Raw genomic sequence first — 19,187 nt, 5'->3', positions numbered from 1 at the left:
TTTTTATTAAGTTCAATGAAATTTTTATTTATTTATATTAAATCAAATAAAATTTTATGTTCATTAAATATCATTAATCAAAACAACATTTATCATTAATTAAATATATTCACATAGCAACTCAATTGTAGTCTCTCCCTGCTTAAACACTAGTTCAAATGCATCAATTTAACATAGAAAACTTAAGACAATGCGAGGTCCATTTTGCAAGAATCAGGGCATTGAACTATTACAGATAATCATTTGATGACTAAAATATATCCACATTTTTTTTAAGAATCCACCACCTTCCCCATGATTCAGAATTGCCAAGCTTTACATCTGTATTTGTAAAAGATGCTCCACCCTAAAATAAGTATCCATTTCTATTGTAAGATTACAGATTGATGATTATAAAGAAACACATAAATATACAATGCATTTGACGTGCATGTGTGTGGAAACAAGTAGCAAGACTTTAACCGACTTGCAGAAAGGAGGGTTGCCCTGCTCACACCCCACTCAACTCAGGTGTATCTAAGTAATGTTTCTGGCCGGCGGACCGAACATACTCAGCACTACCTGCAAAACAAATGAGCAATATATATAATCCTTGACCAATATATATTATTACTGACTAAGAAGTATATTTTGTAGCTAAAGCACAAGCGCATAAACAGTGGAAGGCAACACCATCTGATAAATCATTTTTATGAAATTTTCTTTTGCAACATAGTAAAGCCTTGCAGAAGCTAGTGTAGTTGGTTGATTGTTCATTGATCAGCATTTAAGTGGTATTTTTACTACTTATGAAAATGTACATTTGAAAACAGAAGCAAACGTCTTAGAGGATTTAAATTTTTAAAAACTTATTTTTCATGGATATCATACATGGAACAATTATCTTTTGGTGTCATATTTAAGCCATGTACTCTTTTTTAATTGAATATGATTTGATTTGATACTATTTGCTTCACTTTATAGCATAAAAACAAGTAACAAATGTAACAACCAAACAAAGCCTTAACATAAACACCAGTTAAAAATTGGTGGATTGACATGGCCAGCAAAAATAATTGAGTCAAAGAAGCTTGTGATAATAAGAAGTTTTCAGTTAACTTACTGGTAAAAACACAAGCCCGTGCAAGAAACCAACAACAACCAATGCTAAATACATCTGGAAGTAATAAACCTGAAAAACAAAGAAAGCTGTCTGTACGTATTCCCTAAACCAGTAAAAAATAACTGAATGATAGCAGGGAATGGTCAGATACCACAAAAAGTTCTGATCTGGAGAAGAAAAGCACAATTACTCCTACAAACTTCGTGAGGGTGATTCCACTGTCAAAAGAAAAGGTCAAAAGATAAAAATCATTAGTAACTTCTTTCCAGCAAGTAAACTCCAAGTAACTGGTGCTTTTTACCAAGCACTATAAAAGGCGCAAAAAAAAGGAGAGGGAAAACTTGTCATACCAATATCTTCAAATGAACTATTGGCCAAAAATAAAAATGAGAATGAAGAAATCAAGTAGCTGATAAAATAGAGAAGCTCTTCTCGTATCTCTAGATCCTTATTTTACAGAAAAAGTTGTTGGGTGGGAAAGAAGGAAAACAATGACCACACCAAAATTGGGAAATGGAAAGAACAATCAACCTGAATACGGATGCTCCAATGGTACTAAGAGCCTGCTTCATTCTTTGATCCCTATCCCCATTGCTTACCTGTTTAATAGCAGCATAGAATTCCAACATTTATATTTTAGAAGACAACAAAGAATGTGCAATTAATTGGCCAATTCAATAATTGCCTGATTGCAGCTGTATGTTCCAGGAGAAGAAGTGTTTAATTGTAGGTTAAATGTCACAATAATGATAAAGAGGGGTCAGAGGGCAGAAAGGCAACATATAAGTCTTGTTCTTCTTTATACCATAGGTAAATCTACAGAAACTTCAAAGAGAAAAAGAATGCACAATTCCCAGTCATGTATGATAAAAGCAACCCAAATCCAGCTATCTATTCATCCCTGACTCTACTGTGTAAATAATTGCAGCAGGCTTAATACTGACCAAAAAAGCATTTGCTATATGCACACAAAATTCAACAGCAATCCCTATTGACATCACAAGGTTCACGACTGAGACTGCATTTAGCTGAATATCCAGGATTGCCATTAAACCCTGCAAAATTAGTGAGAAACTAAGTTTTCTTTCTCTTGGTGGAAAAAATAACTGAGAAAAGGACACACCAAAAGTTACCAAAACTTTTATTAATTTTTTAATAGAAAGGTGGAGAAAGAAAAGGAGTGAGAAGCAGGCACAGTATTCTAGATAAAGGTCAATGAAAAAGATGTACCAAGAGATCTACAACAATCATCACCAGTACCAGTACAATGATGGCAGAAATCCACAAACTGCATATAGAAAGCCAGAAAAACATACTAAAGTTAGAGAGATCCAAACAAAAAAGGGGGAACAAGTGATTAAGCAAACAGATAAAAAGGCTACAAAAGGACCAGAGAAAGAATTTAAACCTGGATGTGATAACCAGACAGACAATAAAAATAGCACCTGAAAATTTAAGATAAGGTAGTCGGTGAATTTCACATAGAGATTCATTGAAAGAACATCTGAAGTATGCATGTCAGCAGATACAACCTTGTGAACGAAACAAAATAAAATATAAAAGAACAAGGAACAAAAGAATGGTAACTTCATAAAATCAGAGCGTCTCAACATCCAAAAACTTCATAAAATGATAAAAAAAAAAAAAATTTAAAATAGGTCAGATCTCTTTAGAGAAGACTGCTGTGAAAGATGGTACAAATACTTTAGCCTTAAGTCTCACACACTTGTTAAAAAAACAATACTTCTATAAACCACCTCTAGACAGGTCAAAACAATCTTTCCAAACGATAGCACAAAACATAGATATCATGTGAGAGAGAGAGAGCAGGAAATCTGTTCTATGAAATACAACTTGCTTGAAGGATGCAGAATAATCAATAAAGCATACTGGAATACCTACCTAGTGCTATAGCTATATTCATCAAAGCTATCTGCCAAATATCAAGATATTGCTCAAAGAAAATATAGAATACTGAATAGGGAAAGATATCTATCTGCACCAGAGAAGCAATGTCAGCAAAAAAAAAAATGAACTGGAATCAGGAAAAAAATAAGCAGAGAAGTGATAGGAAAAATGGATAACACATAACCATCAGCATAAGGAAGATATTTGAACAAGAACAGTGGTCATGTCATTTAGGTAGTGGTTTTTTCTAGAGGGCTGTTTTTCTCCTTTTCTTTTTCTGAACATATGCACCTTAAAGCAGCAGTAAGTAGGTTAGCAAAATTCCATACCATATCAACTGTGAAGACAATTTACCAGTTTGCCATAATTTATACACTCAAGAGGTAATAACATGAAGCAAGACAGAACCACTAGTCAGAATGACTCACACCCTAAATAGAGAAACTTCAGCAAAACATACAGAATATAAGAAACTAATTTAATTAACTGGCCTAGAAGCATGTCATCACATTTGAACATTATCAACCAAGCAATATTCATAGCTGCATAATAGAGACCATAAATATACTGCACCATATCCAGCAGTCCAGCAAAAGCAACAGAGAGAGTGATGAGTCAAAACACAAAAAAGAAAGTGTTTGAGCCACCATCATTTTCATGCTTGTGCCCTGATATGAAAAGCAAACTTGCATTTCAACCTCTTGACATGAGAGACCTTTAAAGCATATCTAGGCATCAAGGAAGCCTAAGATGCAGGTTAATAAAGCATAGTTAATTCAAACCTTCAATGAATCAGATATTCTTGAGCTGAACTCCCGTGCAGCTCGCAATGCATTAACATAGTCACCCTGAGGAAAATGACAAAGGGATCAAGTGAAGTGTGATTCACTGAAGTCATATTAGGAAATAATCCAAAATCATATTGGGATCAGTTGACTAAAGACACTGGCTTACTTGTCTGTTAAGTGGTGTGTGATAGGTACGAAACTCTGATGCTTGTATGACACCGCTCTCATAACCTAACAGATGTATAGAGGAAAACATGAAACACCTTTTAGCCTATTAGCGGCCATGCCTTTCTTAACCCATATAAGCACCAGAAAACAATGCTTAAAATAAAGATGAAAATTTCCAATGCTTAAAATAAAGATGAAAATTTCCAAAGTACTAACCATTCAAATCCACACTGCTGGTGTAAGCCCCATGACCACCTTTGGCACAATCAGCAGATGGCAGAGCATTAAGGAACCAAGGAAGCTTCTCTCTGAATTGCTCTGTAGATGGGCGATCATTGATCAAATCTGAGTGGCGGAAGCACTGGAACCAACTACAAAATGTTAGTGCTTCCAACATTTTTAGTATGATATTTGGAATTAACCTGGAATTTGAATTACCACTTAAATGTATAGAATGAACAGGGCAGGTGTTTTTTGTTCTTTCTGTAAAATATTTCTAACTTATATGTGACTCCTGACCACACTGACACAAGCAAGGAAGAGAGAGAACAGGGACATAACCGTTGTACAGTCTTTGCAGACTCCACCTAAGCCACAAGAACCTCCATCAGGTGAACAGCAAGGTGGCTGGAAAGAGTAATTTCTACATCAGCAATCAAACGATAATCATCTAAAAAGCTTAACAAGCTGTAAAAATATGTTGGCATCATGCTATGCAAGCATGATATAATTGTAGAACAATTAAATAAAATATTGCATTTCATACACATTTAGATCTCAGGGAAGGAGAGAAGGGGGAGAGTCCTTTAACAAAATGTTATAAAGCTTGGGGAAAAACCTTAAAAATCACCACCAACATCCTTTTAGCTAACATACAAGAAACCAGTGTGTAAATGTGAAGCACTAACTTGATCATCTGGTGGACAGTAAGTGCCATTTGAAAACTTCCGACAGCAACCAAATGCCTCAGGTGATAACCATACCAGAAAATCATCAAGCCATGAGGCAGCTGGCTTAGCAATGTAGCTTGATTCTGGAACTAATGATGCCCTTGATATCTGGCAGAATGAGAATTTGTATTGTTTTAGACAGTGAGTCACAAAGACAAGACAGATAGAAAGAGAAGGTGTCAATCAACTAGAAGAAAGCCTCTTGCAACTTTCAGACTTAGGTAATTGAGCTACTTTCAACAATAATATATGCAACATTTCAGATGCCAACTGACTCTTGCATAGACAAGCAAACATGCATCCCAGAGTTTTTTTACGTTAGCATTTAACATTACAATTAAAACTACTTGCCAATGCATTACCTCATTCAAAAGAGAGTTAGAATCACACTGGTTGATGGAGCATAACTTGTTTGTATGTCTTGATTCCAAGCTGAGTGCAAACCCCATTCAACATCAGACCAAATAGCCATGTCAAACTTGATAAATGTGTCAAAATGGATGGAGAATTAAACCAAAAATACAGATCATGTCTGAGCAAGGTTAAATCATGCCTATATTATGCGCACTGTTTTAGGCAATAGCATTCTTCAATCCTCAAATACACCATTATAGCTTCACTAGTTTGAAAATAACATACCATACTTAAAGAGGAATTTAGTAGAGGAGGAAAGTAAGGTATCAAACTGAGAAAATGAAGAATGACATAATATTCAGATTGATACCTGTAGTTGTAATCCTTAACAACAAAATATAATGGTGGTCCAATTCTGAGAAATTCTGAGATATCGGTAAAGTATCCCTGATGCAAATATATATTGGACGGTAAGAAAGGATTGACAAGAAAAAAGATACAAAATTCCAGAACAAAAAAAGGAAATATCAACCAGATGGCTACAACCTGAAGATATGAGTCCCGAGGAAGAACAATTTGTTGCTCCAAACCAGACTCAATCCTTGTGGAAAGGGCCTAAAAAACAGGTAGAAAAATATTTATATAATGAAAAAATCAATTAGGGGATATTAGTTGACAAAAAACACAAGCAACTTACAATGCTTGCCAAAGCAAAAGCAACAAAGACAGCAATTACAACCACTTTGACTCCCCAAAGTCCAAGAAGGGGTGCATGTATTTCCTACAATATCATAATTTTGTATTAAGTTAACACAAACACACATAATATGCCATAGAAGATTGCCATTACCATCCACTAATAAATTTACATGCTAACATCCATCAAGAGAACATGAGTAACCCAACTTTGAACCAATGAGCAGAACATATTCTTTCACCAAAAGAAAAAGAACAAAAATAGCGCCTTAGATATGGTACGGTGCTTATAATTTCAAATGTCTTACTCGCATATATCTAGCCAAAAGTCCAGGCCGTCTTGAGTTCATGCCTGAATTGATCAAAACGGTTGATCAGTATAAATGCTAGGTTACAGGGAGGAAAGAATGTTCACATAAAACTTTTAGCACAGTACTACACATACAAAGCAAACAATACAATAAATTCATAAACACAACCTTCACCAGCCTCTGCAGCAGATGAAGGAACTTTTATGCACGGAAAACAGTCAACCCTGTTATCCTCAGCTCTCAGACAGTCGAAAACTATCAGTGAAACAAAAGCTGTAACTTGTAGAAGGAAGTCCAGCAGAACAGCCAATGCTACCAAAAGAAAAAAGAGAGAGGCAGAGAGATTAAGGCCAAAGAAGAGAGGATTTGACAATTTAAAGATAATGGATGTAGAAGCAAATTCTTAGACCTGCAAACAGGGAAAAGACACGGCATGCTGGCATAGGAATGAAACCTCCAACTGCAAATGCAAGAATCTCAGACAAACTAGCTAGCGTTATGGATGGACCAACTTCAACCAGTGCATTACTGATTCGTTCCTCTAAAGGTAACTCCAATGGTTGCCGTTTTACAGCATGAACCAGTATACACATGTTATCCACTCCAACCTGATTAAAAAGAATAGCAATAGAAGAGAGCTAAATGAAAGAAATAAACAAACTAAAAATGTGTAATCATCACTGTCAAATCCTTACAAGGAAGAAGAAGAAGAAGAAGGGAAATTTGTGAACTAAAAATCATAATAAATATGTCTAGGTGGATGTATAATTTCACATGTAATGAATTTGTGCAGCATATTAAGGATCAAAACATAAAAACTAAGGACACAGATATCTGGCTAAGACAAAGAATGTATTTATAGGAATACCCTCTTATAGTTGTGGTTTTCTTAAGTGCATTAGCAGAAGCACATACCTGCCCCCTCAATCAAATTCAGAACGAAGCCATCATAAGAACAAAAGTTTCAGTTTCTCAATGTGTGGAGATTCAAGCAAATTCCAGATCCAAATAATGGAATAAACAGTTCTACACATGTACATGACTGGAAACCTTTGCTTTAAATTAATAAGCCAGAATGTAAGAGAGTCCAAAGTCGTAAAGTTGGTAACATAGCTGTCATCCAGGAAGAGGGGGAACAGGGATACAACAACTCAGGAGTCAGGATTACTTGTTCCATTCTAGGATGCAGATCCTCCCATAGGAATACATTAACACAACAATGCCATTAAAAAATAGGATTGAGAACTTACAGCCAAAACCAGAAAAGGGATCACTTCCATTATGATCAATGTAGATTTAACTCCAAAAGCGCTGAAAACCCCAACAGATCCAAGAACAGAAAGCATGACAAGAATAACTCCTGAAAGACCAAGCAAAACCTGCAAAACATTAGATGTAAAGCTGAGTTACATAAGCTTATAATAATTCCAAATACATAGGAATTTATTCAATTTCAACAGAAGATAGCAAACAACAAGAAATCAATGTCCCATGAACACGGCATAGGCAAGAAATATACAATGGTATGTATGAGCATATTTGTGTCTCTGTTGGTGCATGTGCCCATGATAAAATGCATAAATGAATCTAGGAATGCCAGAGCATTGAAGTGGCACTGAAAGGTCAAAGAGAGGTATGTGCCTTTTTTTAATACATATGGTAGCCCATTGGGCTTGAGCTACAAAGGGAGGTAGCTCTCTCCATCCCATGAACCCTACTCTCCCCTCCCCAAGATTTGAACTTGAGACTTCCAAGTGAAAGTGAAAGTCTCAAGCTACAACCATCAAGGAGTCTCGTTATACCCTGAAAGATTTTCTCTCCAATATTCCGATAATACCTGAAACAGTCTCACCATAAGAATTAACAACATAGAAAGCAGCGAACTAAGCCACCCTGTCTTCCATTGGCATCACAAAACCCGACATGCAAATTTAATGATACAGATCAAGAAATTGAATTTAGCACAGGCGCTGTTATCAACAAGCATAATATGTCTTAACACATTGGAAAAACTACCCACATGTTAACATCAATTTAAACAATGAGATCATAATGAAAATTGAAATAAATATATAAGTAGCAGTGGACATAGAAGGAGCTAATAAACCATACAGAGATGATGGGTACATCAAATTAAATATAAAGAACTAGTTGAAAAAATTTAAAGCAAGGTAAAAAGAATATACCTTGGATGATATATAGAATGTAGATAGATGAGGTGCATCTCCCAATGTAACAGATATGTACACAAACATTACAAGATAGCTTACCTGGAACAAAATTAAATTTAGAGCAAAAGCAATTAAAAAAAACTATGTTAAATCTAAAAATAAATGAAGTTAGAAATAACTAGAATCATTTTCAACAAGTTGACTGATGAGAAAAGAGCAAGTTTCCAGTTACTAACGACAATTGTTACAATATCTGCAGTGCTCTCTCTTTTCAGTTCTTCCTCAATTGAGCTTTCAGATGAAAACGAAAGAGTAAGATTTCTGGACTGAACCATTGGTAGCAATTCCTCCTGTTATGTCCATACAACGATCCAAGAGTAAGTAAGAGATTATCTTCTTGGACTGCAACATTATTAGCAGTTCCTCCTGTCTTATGCATACAACTATCTTTTATGCTACCACACCTGATGCACAGACACTAAATTTACAAATAATCAAGAGAATCTAGAATATCCACATACAAGAAAGAGAATGTAAAAAATGAATTGTACCTTTACTAACTGAATAAAAGCTTTTTCCCAAGCCACAGCCTTCCCATTCCCATTGCCTGCTTCATCAATTGCATTATTAACTGGGTAGGTCACAACGAATGCAGAAGCCTGAAATTGAAAGGGTATTGAAGAATAAGTATATACTCAAAAATGCTAGAAAAAAGATTAAAATTTACCTCGGAATAATTGTTCCCAGAAAATCCTCCCAATGCAGTGCTAGGATCAAGTGGAGCCTCAAATGCGCTCAAACACGAGTCTGAAGAAGTGTAATGCTGAAAGTGGGCACGAGCAGGGGACAAAATCAAAGACGTGTTAGACACCCCAGTGAGAATCATCATAAATATAACGCAACAGTAACAAGTATCAGCATTCCTAACCTTCAAAGAAAATCAACTATGAAAAATGAAATTTATAACAGACATTTCATATGTGAGTGGCTAGTTATGGTGGGCCTCAAATGTTCCTATTTTTCCACTTGCAGGTCCTATATCAATGGGCAAAATGAAAAGCCTTCATAATCATGACAAGAGCTTTTATCTTTTTAACCCAAGCAATGCCTAAGCCTGCCTCAACCAAGGGAAAAACCTCAGACCAATTGACATCATGATGACAATAGAAACATAAAACCAGAACACATGCACATGCCCACACATATATACAAATAAGTCAAGCAGCAAAAGAATTTACCTGAAAACAATACTCAGCATGTGTAACTCCTCCATAGTAGTCATAGTTTTCCCGGTCCATCTTAAAATACTATTCATAGGGGTCAAGGAATAAAAAAAAAGATGTTAATGCTTGGTAAATGAAAGAGGTAACTCGGATCTATTTGCTTAATTTCAACAGAATCATATATATCTTGAACCCTGAGACTTGCAAATATAAATTCAAGAATACCTGTAGAACACTCTGAGTAGCACAAGCTTGGCCAAGAGGATTCAAGCAAATGTCGGTCAGAGACACTGTTGAACCAGAATAATTTGCACGAATTCTATCAACCTGTCCATGTTCAGCAAGAACAACCAAAGAATACTGGGTAAAGATGGGGCAACCAGAAAAAACACTTGATGACATAGTTCAAGTTAGATATACATCAAATCAGCTTTCACTTATCAATGGCCTCTGAAAAGTAGCAACAAGCTCAATGTACCTTCTCTTGAATTTCAAAGAGCAATTGGATGTTATCCTCAGTAACTATACTGGGTAGTTTCCCATGTGTTTTATCAGGTAAAGTTGCTAATATAAGCTGAAAAAGAAAGTGTCAAGAAAAATGTCATTGCTTTCATATTAATTAGATCATGTCTCAATTCCAATAAATTGAGAGAGACAGGCACACAGACAAAGACAGAGAGACAGGGAGATAGAGAGTTCATGTCAGTTGACAAGAAAAAAGGTATTCATCCTCCCACTCAAACTTCAACATTTAGGCATAGAGAAACCTCTCAAGCCAATTGTTAAAAAAAAATTTATTTAGATCAACTTAAACATAATTGTTAAGATAATGAATTTAAAATTTATGCTTTCGGTAATGATGTTCAATCTGCAAGTAACTAAATATATAGCAGCTACCTCACAGCTTCTATAGTTGTATGATGACAAAAATCCCTGAGAGTATACATTGATTTTTTATATGCTTGGCTTTCCAGGCACCTCCACTCAGATTTTTTTGTTTTCATTTTGACATTTAATTAAGCTGATAAGCATCTAATAGCCAAACATAAAAAGATGATGTTTATGCTGAATTAATTTTAGGACAGTCAACCTGTAAGTGTCACAATTATTGTCACCTATACATTCTAATTGTAACTTTCTAAAACAATCTAGATAAAATTTCAAAATGAACAGATAGAGCACAGAAGGCAAGAAAGAGTTTCTCTTCTCTTCATTTTGCCAGGAAGGGAGGGGGGGTAGCAGGGTGGGGATTGACTATGGAAAAACAGATCACATGACACATAAAGAAAGAAAAACAATGAAAAGAACCTGTTCAATTCTGTAGAAGGGCGCAAGGTGACTGTCAAAAAACTGTTTCTCTTCTGCTGCCTTACTCCCATGGCCTACCCACAACTATATGATTACATCTGTCAAGCCTTGACCAATATGTAAAAGAGTAATGGTATAAAGCAAACAGAAAGTATGATCACAGACAATACACATCCTCACAGCATATCCAAGCGCAGTCAGGTACCAAAGAGATACAAGAACTTCCAAACACCTTTTTGTCCAATTCTTTAGAAAGGAGAAGAAAATACACCAAAAAAATTTTCTTTTTCTCTGTTTTAGGATATACATAAGATATTGAGAAGAAAAATGAAAAGTGCCTAAGATGGTCTTCATACAGGGAGTATACAGAAGCCCAAAGAACGAAAAGAAGAAAAGATATAATGCAGCAAAGAAATTTTTGCTAATGAAAGTGAAAAATAAAATGGCCTGTTTACTAACAAATGTTGTTATACCTAATACCTCCTAAACCCCACCCCCCACACAAAAAAAAAAAAAATCTGGACTAGAAAGAGAGAACAAGAAAGGAACAATAAACAAGGGTAAAACTAATACATTGATGGTAACTCACAAGCAATCTCTAGCATGGTCTTAAAAGTCATAAAGATGAAATATGATACCTTCTCTGGCCGTGTCTCCACTTCAAAACGAATGAGACCAAAACAAAGCACAATAACAACTGCCAATGATGAACACAGCACAAGAGTAGGATTTCTAGTAACCCATGCTCCATAACTCCTGGACATAGCATTATAAACCATTTAGCAACATGTTATATATTTACTTATATAATATATGTGTGTGCGTATAAAATATCAAATTATCTAGATGTTTTTACCTGTAAAATCTCGACATATATCCTTGAATAACGGAAAGTTGGGCCCCATTTGTCAATTGCAGAGCCACCTCACGTCCCTGATTTCAAAATAAAGAGTCACACATAACATCCAAACCTCAAAAGTCTACCTAAATGGTGATTTAGTTGTTTTTTAAGAGGACATACAGCAAGCTGAATAAATAAACAAATAAAAGGAAAAACAAAACCTAGAAAATCATTTCCATAAAATGGAAAAGTTAAAATAGAAGTCCAACATTATAAAGCTAAAGCAATATCTTTGCATTAACAAAGCAAATTTTCTGCAGCCTACACTGGCATCTCCCTACAGTTCAGTATTTACATACCAATCATGATTCAACAATGGCAATCATCTCCTCTATGCATACCAAATGCTCACAGAATTCTGATACTTAGACAACCAGTTATCAAACAGATCAGGCATCAAGTCATGATTAACTGAGCTAATATGAGGTTTATGCAACCAAAATCAGAGTGAACATGGTTAACTGAACTGAGAAGTGCCCTGAGAGTGACAATATAGAAGCCCAAAGAATACTAATAAAATCTACAAAGAGATGATTACCCAGCACCTGATAAAACAAAAAATCATAGACAAGGATAAAAGGTGCAACAAGAATTCAGAAAACCACTTCCAAGTTATTAGGAATTGGATTTGTGGAGAGAAGATAACTGTTAGATCCTCAATGAAGGTTTGCAAGCTTTAACTGCTGCATAATGTCAATATCAGAGAACATTAATTTTACATGGGAATAAAGCTAAGCTGTGACAAGAAACAGCCAAATATCAGACATGCCAATGCAGAATAATATCATATTACAATCTCAAAGTAGATGAGATCGTGAAAACAGAATTCTACTCGTAACTGACAGCAAGAAAGATATTAAAATGAAAAAGAGGAAGAAGTTCAAGGTGAAGAGGGGAACAATCTGCAAAGTTAGCTGACATATTATTAATTTTCATCAATTAAAAGAATGAGAAGAATACAAGAACACTGACTGCAACAGCCAGAAGGAGAACCTATTGCAAATTGAGGATCAAAAAAATTGATCTTAATGATCTTTAATGCACTCAAACGCCATCATACTATGAGAATGTCCAAGCCAACTACGTATAAATATCTAATAAGGAAAGTAATAACCATTATTTACCTTCAAAGCAAGGTTATCATCATGCTGCATCTCAGCAGAATTCACTTCACCTTCATCCATGGACTTCAGCAATGGTTCCCTGTCAGATACATCTCTTCTTTCTCTTGGCCGATGAAACAATGCCCATCCAAGAAGTCCAAAAACCAATACAATATATGCTATAGCTAATGCAAATTCAATACATTTTACCTGCAAGTAACAGTCAATATCACCATACATACAAAACACATATGCACTAAATTTTTCTCAAATGGAAATTATCAAACTGATTCAGCCATGAAAATTAAGTGTTACACACTGCCACTGAGTTAAGTAGACAATTATACAAGTTAATAACTTTAATTAAAGAAAAGGTCATCGTTTAAACCTTAACAGGCCCAATATCTATTGAGCATTGATCTTTTTTCGGTGGTGAAGGAGGTTCAGAATTGGAGCATTGAGGTGATGAAGGGCAATCACCACAAGAGCATCCCAGCGAGGTGTCCCCACATGAATAAGCAGAAACGTTCATAAGCTCCATTCCTGATAAGTCAGGAACACTGGACTTGAAATCAATAGCATAAGGTGAACCAGGAAATCCAGGAGGAGCTTTCTGACCAATAAACTCAAACCACTCTGGAAAAAAAATCAACATATTAACAAAAGGCATCCTCATATTGAAAAAAAGTGAAAAGTCATAAGTAGGAGAGAAAAAATATTCTATATAGGATTTGGCAGGGCCATAATGTTGAAGGAAGTAACCTCATTCATAATTAACTAGTTTCTTAAGCAAAAAAAAAAAGTGCACACTTTCTGCTTCCCAGAAGCCAAATTCTTTGAAATGATCAGAACCATGAGTTTTATGAGTTTAAGCAGGCGGTAGAAAGAAGATAGGGCAACCCATTGGCCTGGTCATGCAATCTCAAAAACTATCCATTGTTTGGACAGTATAAAAGTTGGTCTGAACATGAAATTCTAACTTCAGGATGAAGATGCTGATATTACTGCAGGAAATGAAAGAGACCTACCCATCCTTTACTCTCTTTCATCCCAAATGTTCCCAAAACAAATAAAAGCAAAGCCGAACAGGAAAACCCATCAACTTTTTTTCTTCAGAGCTTTTTCCTCCAAACATTCAAAAGAAATACCATTTTCCTTTTAACTTTCTCCACACTTCACCCTACATCCTAATCACTTTGGCTATCAATGTCAATTTCGGTGTTTCAAACAAAAGAAAGATACTCAAATCAAATCAAAAAGAAAAGAAAGAAACTTTGCTAACAGAAACCAGAGATAGTATTTGGCAAATTGTTCAGGCAATACAAGAATTCCATCCATGTATAAAACTTAAATTCACCTTTAAAGTTTGTTGCCCCAGCACCTATGAATTCAATGGCCCGTGTATTCATGGTCCCAAACTTTACCTCCTTACAGGAGTCATACAGCCCTTCTCCAAAAGCATCAGATATGTAAAAGTCGATGCCATCCACTGTCAAGTTTCCGTTAACCTAACATATTAATAAAAAAAGGGAATCAGTCAAACAAGATTGGACATATAAAGTGGGAAATATCTTAAATGTTTTAATCAATCCAACCACTTGAAGAAAATTATTAGATTTAAAGCGTGGGAGAGATAGAGAAATGAGGAGGAAGGTTAAACACAAAAAGCAAGGTATGGCCATCATAAACCAGTCCTGACCTCTGAAACAGAAGTCACATTGATGAAGAGACTTTGATTTGGAGAGCATGAAAGCTCACAGAAAAGATTTAAGAAGTTCCTCAAGCATGCTGGACAACCAACAAGGAAAGGAATTGCCTGCAACAGATAGCAGACGTTGCAGTTAGTGGGATACAAGTAGCATTAATAGATATATAACAAAGCAGATAATATCAAAGCAAAACTTAAACTCTTTCCCTGGGACGGCATCATCCGGATTAGAAAGTATAGCTTATCAGCTCATTGCTTCATGGGGAAGATAGTAATTGTAAGTGGAAAAAATTTACACAGATTAAATGTGGCATACATTTGATTCTGAACTTGAATGTGTGTAGACATGTCGAAAAGAAATAAAAGTCAGAAATCTTACCTGTTGAACCTGTGCCCGCAATGTGTCAAACTGATCCTCTGTGCAACAAACATTACCACTTATTGATGGACACAAGCTTTGAATTTTGGCAGAAAACAGCTCATCAGGCTGAAAAAGCATAAAATAAAGTTACAAGAAATATTACAAAAAAACAGGAAAACAGCAAGTATCAGAAATTTACGCTTGAAGAGAAAATATAGCAATAAAAATGCCATATGACAAGCATGAAGTTGCTCACCTTCACAGATGGAGTACCATAAGGACAATTCAGAACTTTCCCATCACTGCGTTGTCCACATATATCATACATTGCACAATATTCTTTTGAATGCCTTTCCCTGACCAGTGGACCACAAGGGTTGTTAATCAAACAAAAGAATGTGAGGCATAAAACTACACTTCATGACAAGCAAGGCATAAAAAAAGGTGGCCGTCAGTTCAGCTCTTTGCAATTGCAAGACCTTGACAGGCTAGATCAACGAGCAAATCAAATCAGCAGACAAAAAATGTGCAGTAAAAAACTGAGAATCATACCCAACACATATTTGTACATTATTGATAAGACCAGTAATACTTAATACACGTTACGCTTTGAGACAGAAAACCCCTTACCCTGCAGCAAGATAAGAAACTGAAAGGCCACCAGAATCAGTCTTCTCTGCGCACAGTACTGACGTGAATAAAATCACCTGCTAAAAAAGGAACAGTTTAATTGACACAAACCGAGTAGAACATTAAGAGCTTCAAACTCAGTACTCATAAGCTTCTATAACCGTTTCAACCCATTATATAGACTGTCATAGTTTCAACACAGATATAGGTACTAATTTTTATGCAAAATCTTATATTCAAAAAGTCAAATGCAAGTCCACAACATTTCAGTTCCATATTGCCCGTGTTTGGCAATCCTTCCGAGTTCCGCCTCAAACCCAACAATAATCAGATTACTAATAAACAAAGAAACCTGAAACAGCATTGACAACTTGCAATCGCAAGTAGAATCCGCAAAGCTAAAGTTATCAACTCCTCGCAAGAAAACTAAGCATTGTAACAATAAAAACAAAAATAATTCACTTAAAAAACAACCAAGAAATGCCATTGCCATGATCACAGTATCGAAACCAGAAAACCAAACCGTTCAATTCAATAAAAACGTTCAGAAAACAGATTCTCTTCATGAAATAGGATCAAAGAGCAGATTCTTGCCTGTAAAAGAGAAACAGCAGCGAGAAAACATGGAGGAAACTTCATTTTTAGTCGACGAGAACGAGAGAAGTGAAGTGGGTGTGGAGTTGGGCTTCGGTTAGTTAAAGAAAAACTTTGACAAAAGGTAGCGTAAATTTTGCAATGGCGTCTAGGAACGATAGCGAGGTTGGAAGCTGCCATTAAAGGAAGAAATGTATAAGTGCTCAGCCGTAATTAATAGAACTAATTGACTAGCGACAAGCGAAAATAATGTGGATATTTGTCAATATTTTATTTTTCCAAGAAAATGTCTATGTCCACTCTCCGTTTCCTTCACTGGCGAAAAAAGCCCACGTTTATTCCCGGTAACTTTATCTACTCATCCGCCAGGTCAGCTATACACATTTCTAACTTTCCCATTATGCCCTTGGAAGTGGAGAAGGAAAGATGGGTATCTTTTATCGTTTTCGGGGTCATCCTTGCGTTGCCTGCCTCCGATCTAGCACCCACGGACCAGATCTACATCGGACATTGCAAGATCTGGCATTACGGAACCAGCACCTACTAAGCCCTCCGATAGTTACCATGCCAGATCCGGTCACTAGAGGGTACGATTTTCCAGATCGGCGTCAGCTCTAACTCGAGAGAGAGTCAGATTGCACCATGATCCGGTCATCAGGCCCAAGATCGGTAACGGATCTGGAGTCTGGCGTTGGATAGGACCTAGGGCACTGGACCAACTCTAATCACTTCCAGATCTGATTGTCCGGCGATGAAAGAAAAGGGACGGCATTAGATCAGGCCTAATCGGCGTAGATCTAGACGCCGGGAAAGGCCTCTCGTCATCTCTCTCTCTCTCGCTCTCCCTCTCCATCAGGCTAAAATGGGAAATTCATAATTTCTCATCTGCTGATCTGGCAGGAGCTTGAATAAAATAAACGGAATCTAAAGGCGGTGTAGCTGGACATAGCATTTCCTACTTTTTTTTTTATAAAAATACCAAATTCTGCTGTTTAATAATAGTTTTTATACTTCCTTGCCATTAACGAAAGATTTTGTCTTTTTGGTCACGCCTTTTCTCTTTTTGCAAAACGCAGCGTTTAGAACAGAGCATGGACCAAGACACGGGCTCAGCCCAGCCCAATCTTTGAAAATGTTAAGACTTCAGAACTTGTCCAAATTTATGGAGAAAAAAATGAAAATAAATTTTGATTAATAATTTTATATGACCACATATTTGTAAATGACAAAAAACCTATTAACTTATCTCAAATTTTCTCAATACACTGACTTGACATTAGTATTAAAAGGTTTATTGTAAATATTGAGTATGCAAACCAAGTTCTCTCTTGATCATATTAGTTATATTATTGATATAATTTATATTTTGTAACTATGATATTTTTCTTTTTTTTTTTTTGAAAAATCAACTATGATATTTTTCTAAATTATCGGTTCGTATTATCATAAATGTTAAGTCATTTTGAATTTAAAATTAGTTTAAACCAGATATTGAGTCACTAAAATTTTGAGTTAGAATATTTTAGTATGTTATTAAGTGGGTTGAGTCAAATCAAATTTTATCACTTATAAAATATTTACCTTTTAACAACAAAAAGAAATCTCTCGATTTTTATCATAACAAATCATATTGATTATGTAATAATGGCTAATAGATTATTTCATTTCATTCTCGATTCTCCACCAAAAACTTGACATGAAATTGAGTCATTTTGGATTCTTCATTTGCTTAAATCTTTCAAGATAATCTTTCTTTAAACAAGATCTGTAATTTAAAATATGTTATATTAAATGTTTCAAAAAAAATAGACAAGGTGTTAGATTCTCTTATTGAATAAGTAAGAAAATCTTGAAAAAATCATAATCGGATACTACACACATATTAAGTTAGTTTCTTGAAAATACGATAATGGCCTCATAACAAAATGTTATCAAAACATGCTCGACCTAAACTCGACCCACGTCAAACACCTTTAAAAAGAGATAAACAAGATGATCGATGCCAAATACTCAAAAAGAAATAGGCACATGCTATACCAACCTGATAACAACAGAAAGAAGCCTCTCAAATTTTTCCATATCAACTCCTATTTATTCTGTGACAATTAATGGCTAATACATTGTTTCATTTTCATTCTCGATTCTCCACCAAAAAACTTGACATGAAATTGGGTCATGTTAGATTCCTCATTTGTTCAAGTTTATCAAGATAATCCTTCATTAGCCATGATCTGTGCTTTGGGTTACATCAATTACAGTGATGATGAATTTGCTGGTTGTTTTCCATCTTGATTTTATTTATGTTTCTGAACTTTCACTCTTACCAGAAGAATAAGCAATGACCTAATAATTGAAAAAGGTTGAGATTCCTCACATACTCCTTTTCCCTTTATTCCATTTCTTTCTTTATTTTAAACCTTTCTTTACCTTCATTGATTCTACAATTCCTTTTTCATTAGATGCTTTCTGCAGAAGAAATCAGTAAATCACCCAAAGGAAATTCAAGTACCGGAATTTAATTTCCTAATAAGTGATCCAAAAAGAAACCAATTGATCCTATTACAGAAAATATTGGTAGTTATCTTGAAACAACAAAACTTGTTGTTGATGCCAACAACTGGTTCAATATTCAAATTGAAGATAATAGTTCCAAAGATAAATAGGACGTCATTTTGACGTATGGCATTTTTTTTTTCATGTGAATAACTTTTGTTTTTATAAAAGATTATATATTATAAATTTTATTAATAAAATTATAAAAAAAAATTTTATAATTGGGGAAAGGAGAATTCGAACCTTACTCTTTAAGCAGTGGGATCATGTACTAACTAATGAGCCAAATGCTCAAGTGTTATAAAAATACTTTTATTTTGATAATTTTATTGAAAAAAATAACAATGTAATCTCTTTA

At 35.2% G+C, this 19,187-nt stretch overlaps 1 protein-coding gene across 1 annotated transcript; it reads right to left on the bottom strand.

Annotated features, from left to right (window-relative positions):
- Window positions 1–142: 142 nt before the first annotated feature.
- On the bottom strand, window positions 143–17,165 carry LOC18607395 (uncharacterized). The gene is made up of 38 exons (XM_088803830.1): window positions 16,277–17,165; window positions 15,683–15,759; window positions 15,309–15,408; window positions 15,071–15,178; window positions 14,683–14,799; window positions 14,341–14,491; window positions 13,372–13,619; window positions 13,005–13,193; window positions 11,836–11,912; window positions 11,618–11,735; window positions 10,980–11,063; window positions 10,150–10,245; window positions 9,897–9,998; window positions 9,687–9,755; window positions 9,176–9,271; window positions 9,000–9,107; window positions 8,685–8,798; window positions 8,464–8,547; window positions 7,528–7,656; window positions 6,687–6,885; window positions 6,446–6,589; window positions 6,275–6,318; window positions 5,968–6,051; window positions 5,817–5,885; window positions 5,641–5,717; window positions 5,279–5,348; window positions 4,875–5,024; window positions 4,528–4,593; window positions 4,183–4,327; window positions 3,965–4,029; window positions 3,793–3,858; window positions 2,511–2,547; window positions 2,333–2,390; window positions 2,047–2,157; window positions 1,634–1,701; window positions 1,254–1,320; window positions 1,103–1,171; window positions 143–561 (listed from the first exon to the last, which is right to left on the bottom strand). The coding sequence occupies exons 1-33, from the start codon at window positions 16,454–16,456 to the stop codon at window positions 2,353–2,355; spliced, it is 3,501 nt and encodes a 1,166-aa protein (XP_088659956.1). The 5' UTR covers window positions 16,457–17,165; the 3' UTR covers window positions 143–561; window positions 1,103–1,171; window positions 1,254–1,320; window positions 1,634–1,701; window positions 2,047–2,157; window positions 2,333–2,352.
- Between the last annotated feature and the right edge of the window lie 2,022 nt (window positions 17,166–19,187).

The sequence above is a fragment of the Theobroma cacao genome, chromosome 2, assembly GCF_053813885.1.
Source record: "Theobroma cacao isolate CCN51 chromosome 2, ASM5381388v1, whole genome shotgun sequence".
Taxonomy (NCBI): Eukaryota; Viridiplantae; Streptophyta; class Magnoliopsida; order Malvales; family Malvaceae; genus Theobroma; species Theobroma cacao.
Note: the sequence above shows the minus strand (reverse complement) of the source record. Positions and strands in the feature narration are given on the sequence as shown.

Coding starts and splice junctions, on each gene's coding strand:
- LOC18607395 (XM_088803830.1), bottom strand. CDS start 16,456: ATGGCAGCTTCCAACCTCGCTATCGTTCCTAGACGCCATTGCAAAATT. Junction 10,246..10,979: donor CCTTCTACAGAATTGAACAG/GTTCTTTTCATT, acceptor TTTCTTTTTCAG/CTTATATTAGCAACTTTACC. Junction 9,272..9,686: donor ATGCTGAGTATTGTTTTCAG/GTAAATTCTTTT, acceptor GCCCACTTTCAG/CATTACACTTCTTCAGACTC.